Below are 16,698 nucleotides of genomic sequence, written 5' to 3'. Positions count from 1 at the left end.
TGCAGGTTAGACGGGAATCAGACTTCATCAGCAGAGCCAGGCTGTCTGCACACGACTGCAGAACAACACGTCGTCTTTAGACGTGCACGCTTTAAAGATCATGCATGCTCATCGTGTGCAGACAGCCCAGAGCAGGAGAGGGAGCACTGACGCTTCACACTGTTGGAAAGCTTCTCTACTGAAGCAGCTTCAGCTGAGTTGTCACAGTGCTGCATCTCCAACAGCAACACAGTAACCTGAGACAGGTCTACAGGAAGTGATACGAGCTCTGAGCAGAGGTCACGTGGAGGTAGACGAACCTGTGAGGCCCAGGACCGTACACGCCCTGCAGCTGCAGCGATCACCTCACACATCTGTCCAAGTATGAACACGCTATCAAAGCTCGTTCACGCGTGAATATGTTTAAAGTGCGTGTCCTCCTCAGCTGCTAACACTGTTTACATGTGTCCTAATGAGTAGGGATGGGTACCGGTATCCGGTGCCATGATGGCATCGGTTCTGACATAAACGGTAGTAACCAGACTGAAAAGCAGCCACATTTCAGTGCTTTATTTCCCTGAGCTGCGATACACTTTAGATTCCAGCCAATCATTTTACGTTTCCGAGCATAGTAGGCGGGTCCAGGTACGTACGTTCTTTTAGAGCAGAGCTACAGATTAAAAAGGTGAAGCGGTCAAAGTCTGGCTGTACTTCACAGCAAAAGATGCAAACTCAGCAGCTGCAACAAGTGCTTTAAGCTGATACTGTGATACTGTCAAAGGAGGTAACACCTCAAATCTGATGAAACACCTGGCGACGCATAGCGTTTTTTTAAAAGCCGAGAAATGCGCCGTATTTGATAACTTGCTGCGAGACCTCACACCGAGCACATCTACTGCGGGTGTGGTGCCTGTTATCGACCCGGAGTCAGCAACATCCCCCAAAAACCCGAAGAGGAGAGTCCTGGCCCCTAGCCCTGCCAGTGTAGCAGAAATGATGAGGATGATGATGCAGCAGCAGCCGTTCTTCTCTGCGTGAGTAGCTTAATGTTGTTGGTGTGTAATTTACGTTGAGTAGGCTAACCACGTTATTACATTAATGCATGTAAGGTGAACTAGCAAACACCATCATAGCTACATGTGGCTGTCTTCTTGTTTGATGGCAGATACTCCCTTCACCCTGGACAAAAAGGCTAAAATGACCAAAGAAAAAGTGGAAAACAGTTAAACATGAGAGGTTTTTGGACAAAGTTTGTGTTTTTTTCCATTGTTTATGCTGCTTCCAGCCAAGAGTGATACCATATATGCCCCATAGCTGCAGAAAAGGCTAACATTGTTATCTTTTTACAAAAAAACAGCTGAACATGAGAGGTTTTTGGACCAATTTAGTGTTTTTTCCATTGTTTTAGCACCGGTTTGAGCACCGTTTAAGCACCGGCACCGTTTCAAAAGTACCGGTTTGGCACCAGTATCAGATAAAACCTAAACGATACCCATCCCTACTCATGAGAGAGTCTTTAATGCACACAGCAGGGTGAGAACGGGGAAGCCTTTACCACAATCACCTTCATTTAGGGTTAGACCGCATGTAGCCACAAAGGCAACCACAGTTTCAGACACTAGTCTTACATGTATTTGGTGTCCTGGTATCAGATTTCTGCTTTGGTGCAAATGAGCAGATCTACTGTGGATTGAATGTAACCCTTAGGATGAAGAGCCGGGGTCAGGGGTCAGGGGTCAGGTGAAGTCCAATGATCACTGATAACTGATCTGACACAGCAGCTTCTCATTGACCCACCATTAGTCATGTGCCTCATCACATGAGCCAGAGGTTTGGTCGTTACATCCAGAGGCTTTGGGTGAAACCACTGCGAGGCCTTGCCCCATCCTGTCACGTGACCTGCTGAGATCACCTGACCAAGACGTGAGCGAGGGCTGCGGCTGCCGTGCAGTGCAGGCGGTCGCTGCGATAAACCACGACCACGGTCGGTCACAGTGGACACAGATGTTCTCTTTTACTGTCCATCTGTGAACACTGGCATCCTCCGAACAGTGACCTTTGACCTTTAGGTGCACATGTACAGCCGAGTCCTGTCCTGTCGAGGCGGCTCCGTTGCAGAGGTCTGCACTTCACAGCATGCACTGTGTTGTTAGCCTGTGTTTGGGATGAACCGGTGTGTGAGTGGCTGGACTCTCCTGATCTTCTCTGACACACCTGCCACATCAGGACTGACCCTCTTTACTCTGCGTCTGTGCTGATTGGACGAAGGCCCAGCTGGGATAACCACATGTTTTTTAAACGTGTGTGTTTTCTGTCCCTGCCCACAGACACACACCACCACCACGTTCATTACAGTTTCAGAATCCAGTGAACAATCAGAACGTGTCTCAGATTAGAAATGTGGATGGTGGGAAACAGGGGAGATGCTCTAAAGTTAAATATGGGTTATCCCAATGTAGTGACAACAGAACATTATGACTTCCAAAAGACTGGAGCGGGCAGATGAAACACCTCAGCTGCCTCACACAGTGCTGCAGAGACCAGAGCAGCACTAAGACTCGTCCAGTTCGTCTGCTGACATGATGAACATGCTACAATCTCCTTTGAATATGATGCACTAGCTGCTCAGAGACCAAACAAAGAGTCAGATAAGCCTGAACTGTCTGCAGATGATTCGGGGAAACACAGACACATGCTGCCTGTGTCCAAGCACCACAGAAGCTCCTTACAGGAACCTGTTGTTGAGCGAATAACAAACAGTAACTCTTAGATACAAGCTCCTGATTGGCCGAGCAGCTACCTTTCCATGTAGCGAGCTGAGCTTTAGCTTTTGGAGGCAGACGTTCATGTTGGAATAAAAACAAACAGGGACTCTGTGTTCTTGTTTCTAATGAACACGTCGGGCTGTGACTGAGCCATGCAAAAGAAACCCAAACTAGCTTTTGTCTGCTTCACAAACACAAAGCATCACAGCTGGTGAGCAGATGTTGTGATGACAATATTCCTGTTGTTGTTGTGGTGACAGCAAACACAGACAACAGCTGTGAATCGTAGTTGGATCAACTTGCCTAGCAGGACTTTTGCGTCCTCGACATCGAAGTCTCCGTCGCCGTCGGTGTCGTACGCCACCAGTTTACCTACAGCGGCAGCAAACACAGTTAGACACACTCAGACACATCCTCATACGTGTTCATTAAACGTGCTGACTGTAATTACTCTCATTTCATATCATGATACAGAAATGACTTTAAAGGCAAATGTAAAAGTCAAACATGGGTGTAAACATGTTTCCTTTAGAGAATCACTGCTCCTACATGATGCCTGCGTTTATAAGATCATACATGTGCAGCTGGAGACCAGTGTGACCAGTCACACCACTGAGTCCACCGATGTGTCCTTAGTGACCAGGGGACGAGCCTCCAGCCCGTGTGGCAGCCTTGCTGCCTTCACTCCACCTTTCTCTACAGCTGCTTGCTGCACTGCTGTGGGCTCTGAGTGCTACATGCAGCGTGTAACTGTACACAGGTGTCAGTTCAGGTCGACTATAAAGGGCGTGTGTTTGTGCATGTGTGTAGTTTATGTTCTGTGTAGTGCTGCAGCTGTGCCAAACACCACACGGACAAACAGTGTGACAACAGTCATTTTTGTTCACATATGCAGAATATACATTATGAGTTTTACCTTGCAATGCTTCAGACAGGTTAATTTGTAAGCCCTTAGCCTTATCTGCATGCAAAACAAACAAATAATAAAACACACATAATGTAACAAAGTCAAGAGATAAAACACAATCACATTTCATACACACACACAAGAATGGACCATTTATCATTAACGCAGGCGGCTGTGGTCAAAGACAGCACAGGCATGCTGCAGCAGCAGGTCGGCTGTAACAGGACAGCTTCAGCCTTCTGCACGCGTCAACATGCAACAGGCAGAGTCTGCACCTAGCTTTAAGCTAGCTTATATGCTGCTGTGTTAGATGGAACCATTACAAGCTACAGATGTATGCCTTCATTTCATCTGACTGACTTTAATGTGACTGGCTGTTCAAAGTATTTGTTTGTTGAGACAGCAGCAGAGTGAGGCTCAGTACTAATAACTGCTGGTCTGAAAGTAAAGCTCTGATAACGACAGTTAGACTGGTTCTTATTCCAGGTGGAGGTTTGCTTTAGGCGTCGTCTGTGGACACATGACAACAAAAGCCAAACTGGTTACTGCCACACCTTCCCAGGAAGTTCCTCTAGGCGTGTGTGTGTGTGTGTGTGTGTGTGTGTGTGGTACCCACCAAGAACTCCCTGATAGTCGACCAGGTCAAAGTAGACCACAGCTACAGACGTCCAGACGCCCAGCAGGGCCAGCACGATGAACCAGGTGAAGAAGCTGCTGCCGCTGGAGTCGGCCTTCTTCCCGTTCTTGTTAGACGGCTGGCTTTTAGCATCTGGAAAGACACACACGTGATGTCAGGTTCAGCTGTGGCCCTCACATCGCAAACTTCCCCTTTACACACTCAGTACATTTAGAAGTTGAACTACAGGGTGGAGCATTTCTATGGATACAGCGTAATAACATGGGAATGGTTGGTGATATTAAAGTCCTGTTTGTGGCACATTAGTATATGTGAGGGGCAAACTCCTCAAGATGGGTGGTGACCATGGTGGCCATTTAGAAGTCGGCCATCTTGGATACAACTTTTGTTTTTCCAATAGGAAGAGGGTCATGTGACACATCAAACTTATTGATAATGTCACAAGAAAAACAATGGGGTGCTTGGTTTCAATGTAACTTTATTCTTTCATGAGTTATAAGTGTAACTAATGATGAGAGCGAAACAGCAGTGAACACAGTGAGAAGCTTGAAGTCCTCCTGTGTCTTTAAGAAGCCCAACCACACGGCGTGAACACGTGACAACTGTTCAAAGAAATGTTGAGGACAGTCTGAGCTTTGGACACATCCATAAACTGCCCTCATTTTGAAACTCTGAGCATGCTTAATCCCAGGAAACATGCCCCCACAGGATGCCCACACTGGGCGCCGCCCGGCCCCCCACACTGCGGGCCGCTGTGGAGCGTGAACCAGAATGTTACTTAAAAAAAAAAGGGGGGGGGAAAAAAAGCAGATTTTAGCTCCACCCTTATTTCCCGGAGGTCACCACATAGTTGAGGTGTTTTGACACCATGCCCTTTCACCCCTCCCACCACTGTGTGTCCACTCAGAGGAAACAAACAGCAGATCTGATCCTTCAGAGAAAGCTTGTGTGAACAGGCCTGATTCTGCTGTTCTGCAGTAAATCAATAAGATCCAGAGCTCTTCTCTCTTCCTGAGGTTGTGAATCACTCACATTCTCACACCCTCAGATTTCTGACCGTGCATTTTCCACAGCAGTCACATTTCCCTGGTGTAAATAATCTGAAATCATTTGAGGACATTACTGTCCCAGTGCTGTGTGTGTGGTGCTGGGACAGCAGAGTGTAGCCAAGGATCTATTCTTGGAGTGACAAAGACATGCTCGCTGTGACAACATGGTGGCAGAGAGCGAACAGGTGCTAACGTCCGCTACATGCTAGGTCAAACCTCACACACTTCCTCTGCACACCTGAAACATGCAGGTCATCAAACCTGTGCTGTGACATCACATCTTTTCCTCTGCAGACGTTTGTGTGTTTGTGTGTCTGGATTAATCCACACGTGGGCATGAATGCAGCTGGGAGTGTGTATCTAACTCACAGCAGGCAACACAACAGCAAAGGCGTGACTACATGTTAGAAGACACAAGCTCTTCCTCAGTCACACATCTGGATCACAGCATCTTAACACAGCTGGATGTTAAACCTGGACACTGACTGAACCCTCGCTCCTCTAGCAGGTATTAAACACTCAGCCGTCCACACAGGCCATGCTGTTTCGATGCTTTTGATTCGATAGCCTCACCTTGGTTTTCTGCAGCTAGCACTGCTGTAACACCAGGAGCAGACTCCAGGGTCACTGGATCACCCATCTATGGCGTATGGTGGACCAACGGGAGGTTAACTGGCCAAAAAGAAGCGTGCAGCCCAGCGACGGCGAATATCAGCTCAGCCGCTCCCTCTGTGTGGCCCCGCCCCCTCTCTCTCTGTTTACTGGCTTTCTTTCTGTTGCTCATCATGTGTGCCATTCTTCTCTCGGAGACGATATGGCTTCTAGAGGTCACACACAGCTATTAATAGTGCTGTTAAACCAGCTGGCCCTCGCACAGAGAGAGGGGAGGACATTATTTAAAGGCTCCCTGCCTGATATTGTGAACTTTAAAATCCTCCATGTTTACTTTTCAGAGTGCTAACTGGACCTGCACCTCAGTATTCTTACAGCAGCAGTAAAACAAGGTCATGGAAGGATGTCAGAGCAGACAGCTGCAACACGTCGCACACGTAACAAACACGCAACTACATGAACACAGACATTTGTGCCACTGCGTGTAACTGGGAACAAACCACTGCACAAATCACAGGCTTGTTGGTTAAAATGAAACTCCAACCGTCAGCATGGACTCACATCAAACTGCCATGAACTGAACTGGGGGGGTTACGAACGCTACAGATAAACACAGCGTGCATCACCATCAGTCATGGTCATCAGGATGGTTGTTTTTCTTATAAACTGGTTTCAGTTGGTTTGTTCTACTGTAACATGTCCAAATACTAACTGTGCTTTTTATGTCTGACAACTTAAACATTGACAAATTCAAACTATAATGGATCCAAACTTGGTGTGGCCTCCACAACAGTCCCAGTTTCTGCTCCCATGGGCAAGTGAGCCGCTGCCTGAGCTGGAGCAAAGTTAATGAAGCACCGTGTTGTCAGCAGCGTCTATCAGGGAGGGGCTACTCTTGTCAAAGGTTTCAACAATCATCAGGCTGTTGATTAAAAAGCTTCATACGCTGCAGCATATTTGTTTCTCCTCGCTGGGTTAGGGTCTCCTTAAAATCGTCTCCTTATATATGAGATGTTGAACAATGAGGCCCCATCACATCTAAAAGACCTGCTGAGGGGCTTCCAACGATGGCCATCACTGTAGTGCACGCCATGTTTCCTTGTGTCCTATGCTCTTCTCTTTTCTCTGAGCTTTTCCTCTGCTCCCTTTACTTCCCATGTGTTTATACTCGTTAGTAGTTATTAAACTCTCGCACTCTTTCCCATAATGCATGTTTTGACCTGTCTCCCGTAGTCGTCTTCTCCTCACCCACAGCTGGTGGCAGCACATTACAGCCCCTCCCTGAGCCTGCTTCTGCCTGAGCTTTCTCCACTGTTGTCGAATGCTTCTTACAGGGATCGCCTGATAGTTGGAGGATATCCTTACACTACGACGGCCCAGGTCCCTACCACATGGTAAATGAAGTAGATCTTATGTTTAAATGAAAGCCCCATAAAGACTCCTTTATAAACTTTAGTAAATGCACGTTTGTTAAGTTAATGAATATTTGTCTTTAATAATGAAGTCTACCAAAATAAAAGCAGGCATGCTGCATTGTGTCTTTGGAAAACACAGCCCTCTTCCCAGCTGCAAGTTAAGCTACGTCAGCAATTTATCAGATCGTTTCTCCACCCGAGGCAGGAGCAACCCCACATAACTTCACCTAGTGAGCCACAGGTGCCACTCTCACAGCCAACACAGGAAAAACGAGCTTTCACAAAGGCTTTGACACAAATGAAGTCCTGCTAACGTGGTGTTACATAACCGGCCTGTTTGAAGCTTAAAGTTAGTGGATGTACCAGCAATTACACACATAACCTTAGAAATAAGAGCTCGGCAATGTACTGTAATAAGACGCACATGAAAACTGGTTTAGGGCTGAGAAACTGCAAGCAGCCTCAGCAGAATGCAAATCATGAACAAAGAAATCCAGTGATTGTTGTGTTTGGCAAATGTGTTGAAAACTGTCACGACACCGTGTGGTCCTTACCCAGTGAATAGAACAGAACAGAATAGAACAGAGTAGAATAGAACAGGGTAGAACACAGTAGAATAGAACAGAGTAGAATAGAACAGAGTAGAGTAGAACAGAGTAGAATAGAACAGAATAGAACAGAACAGAGTAGAACAGAGTAGAATAGAACAGAACAGAACAGAGTAGAGTAGAACAGAGTAGAATAGAACAGAAAAGAATAGAACAGGACAGAATAGAACAGAACAGGACAGAATAGAACAGAACAGGACAGAATAGAACAGAATAGAATAGAACAGAGTAAAATAGAATAGAACAGAATAGAACAGAACAGGACAGAATAGAATAGAACAGAGTAGAACAGAGTACAATAGAACAGAGTAGAACAGAGTAGAATAGAACAGAGTAGAATAGAATAGAACAGAGTAGAATAGAACAGAGTAGAATAGAACAGAACAGAGTAGAAAAGAACAGAGTAGAACAGAATAGAACATAACAGAATAGAAAAGAGTAGAATAGAAATGAATAGAACAGAACAGAGTAGAATAGAACAGAGTAGAATAGAAGATAACAGAACAGAATAGAACAGAGTAGAACAGAATAGAACAGAGTAGAGTAGAACAGAGTAGAATAGAACAGAACAGAGTAGAATAGAACAGAGTAGAATAGAAATGAATAGAACAGAACAGAACAGTAGAACAGAGTAGAATAGAACAGAGTAGAACACAGTAGAATAGAACAGAGTAGAATAGAACAGAGTAGAGTAGAACAGAGTAGAATAGAACAGAGTAGAATAGAACAGAGTAGAACAGAACAGAGTAGAATAGAACAGAGTAGAATAGAACAGAGTAGAATAGAACAGAATAGAACAGAACAGAATAGAATAGAACAGAATAGAACAGAACAGAGTAGAATAGAACAGAGTAGAATAGAACAGAGTAGAGTAGAACAGAGTAGAATAGAACAGAATAGAATAGAACAGAGTAGAACAGAACAGAATAGAATAGAACAGAATAGAACAGAACAGAGTAGAATAGAACAGAGTAGAATAGAACAGAATAGAACAGAACAGGACAGAATCGAATAGAATAGGACAGAATATAACAGAACAGAACCGAGTAGAATAGAACAGCGTAGAACAGAACAGAATAGAACAGAGTAGAATAGAACAGAGTAGACTAGAACAGAGTAGAATAGAACAGAGTAGAACAGAACAGAATAGAATAGAACAGCGTAGAACAGAACAGAATAGAACAGAGTAGAATAGAACAGAATAGAACAGAGTAGAATAGAACAGAGTAGAACAGAGTAGACTAGAACAGAGTAGAATAGAACAGAACAGAACAGAGTAGAACAGAACAGAATAGAACAGAGTAGAATAGAACAGAACAGAGTAGAATAGAACAGAACAGAATAGAACAGCGTAGAACAGAACAGAATAGAACAGAGTAGAATAGAACAGAACAGAATAGAACAGAGTAGAATAGAACAGAATAGAACAGAACAGAGTAGAATAGAACAGAATAGAATAGAACAGAGTAGAACAGAGTAGAATAGAATAGAACAGAACAGGACAGAACAGAATAGAATAGAACAGGACAGAACAGAATAGAACAGGACAGAATAGAACAGAACAGAATAGAACAGAACAGAGTAGAATAGAACAGAACAGAATAGAACAGCGTAGAACAGAACAGAATAGAACAGAGTAGAATAGAACAGAGTAGAATAGAACAGAACAGAATAGAATAGAACAGAGTAGAACAGAGTAGAATAGAATAGAACAGAACAGGACAGAATAGAATAGAACAGGACAGAATAGAACAGAACAGAATAGAATAGAATAGAACAGGACAGAACAGAATAGAACAGGACAGAATAGAACAGAATAGCCGTTTATTGTCACTGTGTTTTGTTTCTGTAAGAAGCAGGTTCTAATGCTATATTCTGTACTGATACAATTGCACAATAGCATTGCTACAAGCAGCTATGTGGCAACATTGTGAACACAGCGAGTATTTCAGGTTTCCACAGGCATGTTCTCCTCGTTGGAATTATTAAGACTTCCAACACAGGATGAAGGGAATGAGGGCTGATGACAATCCTTAGTCTTACTGACCCAACTGACACTGGATATTTAAACAGTGTGGCAGAGACACACCTCTGTTTGCTCACTTGTAATGTTACTCTGTGATGCTGCCAAAACATGTTCAGTCCATTATGCCCACAAGACGGCAAATGAATAACATGAGACAAAACAACTACATGTTACAAAATAAACATCAGAACATGTAAATAAACAAAGAACTGGCACTGAACGACCTCTGCAGAACAGTTATTATCTGATCCTCAACATCAAACAGGAAACGATCCATAAGCTCACATTCATATGCACGTACGCTACCAGCAGTCTGAGTCCACAGGCCCAGCCTTCGCAGCTACAGCAGCTTCAGTTTCTCTGAAAAGGCTTGAAGTGTGTTGATGGACATCTTAGCCACTCTAACAGAAGCACATCTTTCAGGTCAGATACTAAGTACACGTACAGAAGAACCAGCTCCCACAGTGTCTGGACCTTGAAATGGTAATAATAATCCAGAGAACAGGGTCCACTGATCTAGAACCCAGAGGACCTGTGCTGGCTGATATTAGGCTTGGATGCAGGTGCTTGGCCCACTCTCTGTTCAGCGTTGTGGTAGACCTTAGGCCCTGTGGTGGGCAGAAGGCTGGTGACCACTGGGCACTCAGCATAGGGCTCTGTGACGTGGCCTACTGCTTTGTGGCTGAGCTGCCGCCGTCCCCAACCGCTTCCACTTTGATGTGACAACACCAACAGTTGACTCTGGAATTTCATGAGTGGACTTGTTAGTGTCCTATCACAGCACCACGCTGGGATTCACTGAGAGCGACTCATTACAAATGCAGCCTGCTTGGTTCTATACACCTGTGGCCATGGAAGTGATTGAAACACCTGCATTCAATGAGATGGATGGTGACTAGAACAGTTTGGGCATCTTTACAAATAACAGCAGCTAAATGATCCAGAGAGCCCACTGTCAAAATCTGATTATATGACCACACTTAGAATATTCATTAGCAGCCCTGGTACTCTGCTACACGTGTTACAGAGGATGAAGTATACAATGATAGATTCTCCTCGTGCCCTTCATGCTGTGACAGAAAACAAAGCACAAACTGGACAATCTCACAGGATTACTTGCTGCTTTTAAGTATCCAGTAACATAATTTTACCCCAAAAAGGACTCACAGGAAATCGGAGGCGTATCTATTTGCTGGGATGCTCCACTAGCTCCACATGAAAAGAAAACATCAGAAAGCGTGCAGTAACATACCACTCTGTTGTTGTGTAAACTCCATGTTCATATGAGCACGCACAAACACGCACATGCACAGTGCTGTCCTGCAGAGCTCTGCAGTCTCTGCTCTGCCACATTCTGAACACACTGTTCAGCCCGAGCAGCTCCTCTTATATAAGCTGCTGTGCACGCCTTCAAACTTACCTCGATTCCCTCAAGCTTTGAGTGTGTCCACGCTCATGCACGTCCACATGTGCACACAGCTTTGTGTACTACAGAGGACACTGGAGCTCTGCACAGTCTCTGCAGAGTTCTGATCTTTAGCCTGATCTTTACAGGAACACTTTTTCCTCATCGGGGCACCGTGTTTTCACACACACACGTTTTAAAAGCCACGTCATACGACTGCAGCTGCATGCACTTCCTCAGTGCAGCAGGCTGGCTCAGTTTGTGGCGCCAGCATCTGCAACAGTACGCAGCACATTCCACTGATGGTGGCAGCGACCTATGTGCAGGAACCAACCCCACGCCTGGCTTTGTTGTGACAGATCCCCAGAAAGTCACCAGCATTAGATCAGACTGCTGTCTGTTGAAGCTAGCGTCCAGCTCTTTTGATCACAGGGACAGAGCAAACAAACTAAATGACTTCAGCAACTCTGCAGTTCCAGGTGTCCACAGGTGTCTTTGAAACCTCTCTAAGCACATTTCAACTGGACTGGAAGCCAATGGATATGAAACATTAATGAAAAATTGAGTTTATTTATCATTTAAAGTTAAAGAAAGACGAACTGACTGTTTGTTTTTCTTTGGCTCTTTCTGGTTTCTTTATTAACTTCCATTATATTCGTCTATATCGAGTCTTCAGCTCTTGTTGGTCTTATTTAGGCTGTGAGGGTTGCATTTAGTTTCCTGTCACGTTCCACTTCTGTGTCTGTCCTTCGTCTTCCATGTTTCCCTGTCTTTCCTCCTCTCGCTCCATGTGTAAGATGCCATTCCGATGTCCGTTATGTCTCCCTTCCTGTTTTATTTTGGTAGCACCTCTGTGCCTTCCTCCTGTTCCTCACTGTGCCACAGCTGTGTAACCTCTGGCTTCCTTATGCACCATGTGTCTTTGCATATTAGGAGTCTCTGGCACCCCCACTGTGCTCTTGGTTTTGAACTTATTCTCTGGACATCAGCATAAAATGTTGAGTTAAATTTCTGCATCATGCATTTGGCTCTGCAAAATTAATCACACAGCATATTCAGACGGCTCCAAACCAAAACACGAGACCTGACACAGACGCACAAACGCTGTGCTGTCATGCAAGGTTACACGGAGCCACGGCCGTGCTCAGGGTTGGATTTAGAACAACAACACGCTCAGCAAACGCAAAGGACACAAAACATCACACATCAGCCCCCGAGGAGCCGACGCAGCCATTACCCTTCATCTGAGATGCCAGCCCTTTGGAGGGGAAGCAGCAGCCCTGAGGGGAAGTCAAGAAGGCATGTGACAAGGAAACATAATGAGAAATGGGGAAGTGCACATTTTTCAGCAGAAATGCACCAGACAAAGAGGACGAGATCCAGCATCACACAGCACTTTACGGTTCACTGTCCCCTCTTTAATCTAGAGTCAATATTAAGTGAGCAGCTGTCACTGTTTGATCACATGAGGGAACAAAGTGCACACGTCTCGCAGCCATTGGTTAGCAGTGAAAAGGACCTGCCTGACAGACGGGTGGTTCTGCTCCAGTCTACATGCCAAACACAACTGGGCAAGACACGAACCCCAGTTTCTCTCTGATGCATCTACTGGAGCATGAAAGGCTGTGAAGGGTTGATAAGCGCTTTGTGTGCTCCAGGAGCCCAAACCTCTTTCTTACAGAGCAGGTCATGAATATGGAGGAAGCTGAGGAATCGGAGTGATTTTAACCAGGACATCCTTCCTACACATGTGGAACAAATAAAACAAATGTGTAGGACGGAGTTCTTGCATTTAAGTCAACAGTAAACAGACCGGTTCTGACACATCACGTTTCTGCTCTACTTCACAGCACTGAAAGCACATGATGCGACACGCCTCATTCACCTGGTCATAGTTCTCAGGCTATCATGACTCTTCACAATCTAATGGAGTGAATCACTCTGAATGTGACTGCACTGCGGCCTACAGAGTCGCAGCTGTTTTTCATGCACTGAGGGTCTAAAGATCATGGACATGATCATTTGTGCCATTTCGCATCCTGTATCAGTGATGCTGAAAAAAACACTTCATGCATGTATTATTCTCAACTGTTGTGATTCGTTACCATCAGGTTCTTTTACAAACTCCCTGAAAAACCTTCAGCTGATCCAAAATGCTGCAGCAAGAGTCCTGACAGGGACGAGAAAGAGAGCGCATATTTCTCCTGTTTGGGCTTCCTGTTAAATCCAGAATTCAAAATCCTGCTCCTCACATACAAGGTCTTAAATAATCAGGCCCCATCTTATCTTAATGACCTTGTAGTACCATATCACCCTATTAGAGCACTTCGCTCTCGCTCTGCAGGCCTACTTGTTGTTCCTAGAGTATTTAAAAGTAGAATGGGAGGCAGAGCCTTCAGTTTTCAGGCCCCTCTTCTGTGGAACCAGCTTCCAGTTTGGATTCAGGAGACAGACACTATCTCTACTTTTAAGATTAGGCTTCAAACTTTCCTTTTTGCTAAAGCATATAGTTAGGGCTGGCTCTCTAACTGTGCTGTAAAAGGCTGAGCCTACTGGGGGCTTCCAGTGGTGAACTGAGCATTTAAATTTGTCAAGTTTGATTCAGTTTTGACTTTGTCTCTTTGTCTCTTTGTCTCTTTGTCTCTTTGTCTCTGGACGAGTGGTGACGTCCATGACAGTCCACTGTTTGAACGTGGGATGACATAAGATTGCAGAGACCTGGTAGCAATGCCCTCAGTAAAACTGACTACAACATTAGGAGGTCTGTTGATAGAGGTAACTGTATACTTGGTTAGGCTGAAATGGGACAAACAGGCAGTTTAAAACCAATGGCAGCACAAATCTGTTACAAATCTGTTAAACTGACTTAAATGAAAAACCAGAACTAAATTTGGGATTGCAGTTATTTGTGTTATACACCAGGAGGCAGTGTTTAAGTCGGTGCTAAAACCATGTCACTAATGTTATAAAGGAAATAGTTTACCAAGACAAAAGCACTGACGGACGGAGTATCCACTTTGCAACAACATGTTGACAGCCTGGGCGAAGTGCTAACACGAGGATTAGAGCACATTTGGATTTGTGGTTTGTTGCGTTTCTGCTTCAAACACTGAACATGACCTTAATGCATCTTTCGAAGCTCCAAAGAGACGATATTTCTCTCACTCAACAAGACAAACCCTGGAAAAGCTGCAGATGGAGTCATTAAATCACAAACAGCACTTTACAGAACATTCTAAATCTTTGAAGTTTTGCAAAAAAAATGAATAGTTTGTTCACGATTGTTAAATAAATAGTAATAAAATGTTAGCATTTGTCCAGTGCTTATTCCACACGTGCATTGCCTAGCTCCATCTACTCTTATTAATAGCAGTTTATAAAGAGATCGGTTTATTCGAGCAGCGTTCCACGGCAGCCCTCTGAGCCCACCCCTGGGCTGCAGGGATGTCGAGGGAAGGGTCAGGAAAAGCAGTAACCACCAAACAAAAATGGCTGCTTTTGCAGTTCTTGGGATTCCCCTGCAGGTAAACACCTGAACCTCATGTGTTCACCTAATCACCTTGGAGCTATGCTTGGACTTATCAAAGTACACCCAGGTTTCCCTGTGCTGACAAAGTACCAGCTCTAGTTGCGCTCTGTGAAAAAGACAGAAACATGGAGGTTTTATCTCCAACAATTAGTCCAACTATGAAAATGTTTTGGAGACCAAAAGCACCTGTTCTATTCTGGGCCACAGGTTTTTCTAAACGTCACACTGCCTTTGGATTTACTGCAGCATGCAAAACTCTTCTACACGTCTGCTACATCTACGTGCTGTAAAATAGAGGCAAACGTAGTATTACATGCTTTAATTAAGTGAATTATGCAACATAAGGAAGGATGGAGAGCGTGGGCCGAAACAGGTTAGACATGGAGTGTTTTAACAGTCACCGAGCTTGATGGAAAGAGACATATTACCTCTACGCAGCTGTTACAGATCATATTGAAACGAGGGGGGAAATATGGGATTTTGCACTCAGATTCATTCAGTCATTCTAGGTAGAAAAAAAACACGAGCTGGAGAAAAGTGGGGTAAAACAGCAAGAGTGGAGTGTTAACTAACAATGAACTGAACATTTTTCAGTAATCTGATTACTCCATCTGGGTGAGTTTCCCATGTTTAACATATTTTTCCATATGTTATGTTGGTCTTGTTGATCTGTGCCTAAACAGAGACAGCTCAGTATAAGCCGTTTCAGTGTTTCAGGTCTTCAGCACACTACCCAGATGCTCACCTCCCGCTGTCACCACAGTGGGATCTTTTGCCGTATAGTGTCCTGTGCTAACCTTAACCCTGAATGTGCAAAGGGAGACCTGTAAACGGTGCAAAGGGAGGACAGAGTGTACTCTGCATGTGAGCCTCAGCACATGGGGCCTCCTCGACTCATCACCTCACTCAATCATAAAGTAGTTAAGATGTGACAACGAATATTTCATTTTTTTGCACCTCACGTGTTATTTCCAAAAATAAACAAAAACGTGACTGAAGGAGATTAAACTGCACTGGCTCAGCGACGGGCCTAAAACTACAACAACCATGGAGCGTTTCTATAGGATAGAGAGCCCCGCGAGCCACGTATGAGCCCACCGCGGACACTGACACGTGAGCAGAAAGTGACGGGGATAAAGTGGGGGCGGGTCCCGCGGTCCACACTGACTGGCCCAACAGGCCTACCAACATCACCAACGCAACGCAACGAAGCCTCACGAGAGACGGCTAACGTTATCTGTCGCGTGCGAGGCAATGTTGCCCGGTAATCCCGGGAGCTGGAGTCGCCATGGTGAACCGACCTGAAGGCTGGCTGGAGCGGCCGTGTCAGGCTGACCTGCGCTGCGATAATTAACTATCCGCGCTGGAGGCGGCGCTAACCAACAAAAGCACCGAGGTGTCGCTTAGCCAGCAGTCTCTCGACACCGACACCTGAACGACGGCTAAACCGTCCCCGCGCGGAGCGGTTAGCTAGAATGAAACAACAGCGACAGCCAATCAACTTTCAAAGGCCTGCCAGTGAAAGCTGGCGGCTACATCATCCCAGCTATCGTGACAGAATCAAACCCACCTTTTGGTTTTGGGGTCCCTTTGCTGCCCTTCTTTGAAACCATGGCTGAGTCCTTGGCTGCAGGACCGGAAACGTCCGATTGAAGACGGGAACGACCGGTGCTTGTTGAAAGCGGAGAAAAGAAATCAAAATTTCTGCTCCTATCTGATAAAACTCGCAACCAAAGAAACCCCGCCCGCTTTTCCACTGACGGCTC

The 16,698-nt window shown here is 45.1% G+C and overlaps 2 protein-coding genes across 9 annotated transcripts in view; one reads left to right on the top strand and one right to left on the bottom strand.

Moving 5' to 3' along the window:
- The window catches only part of asph (aspartate beta-hydroxylase), a 32,724-nt gene extending 16,031 nt beyond the window's left edge, over positions 1-16,693 (bottom strand). For 3 of the 8 annotated variants that reach the window (XM_085140032.1, XM_085140033.1, XM_085140037.1), the window contains exons 1-4: positions 5,911-7,721; positions 4,268-4,420; positions 3,661-3,705; positions 3,052-3,116 (exon numbers count right to left, since the gene is read on the bottom strand). In XM_085140032.1, the coding sequence (XP_084996158.1) occupies positions 3,052-3,116; positions 3,661-3,705; positions 4,268-4,420; positions 5,911-5,977 (330 nt within the window). In that variant the 5' untranslated portion in view covers positions 5,978-7,721. The other 5 variants (XM_085140038.1, XM_085140034.1, XM_085140036.1 and 2 more) reach the window with 5 other exon arrangements.
- LOC146498569 (uncharacterized) overlaps positions 1-16,698 on the top strand; it is a 242,972-nt gene that overhangs the window by 182,882 nt on the left and 43,392 nt on the right. The window lies entirely within an intron of this gene.

This window comes from Neolamprologus multifasciatus, chromosome 18 (assembly GCF_963576455.1).
Source record: "Neolamprologus multifasciatus chromosome 18, fNeoMul1.2, whole genome shotgun sequence".
In the NCBI taxonomy this organism is placed as follows: domain Eukaryota; kingdom Metazoa; phylum Chordata; class Actinopteri; order Cichliformes; family Cichlidae; genus Neolamprologus; species Neolamprologus multifasciatus.
This window is presented reverse-complemented; position numbering and strand designations above follow the sequence as displayed.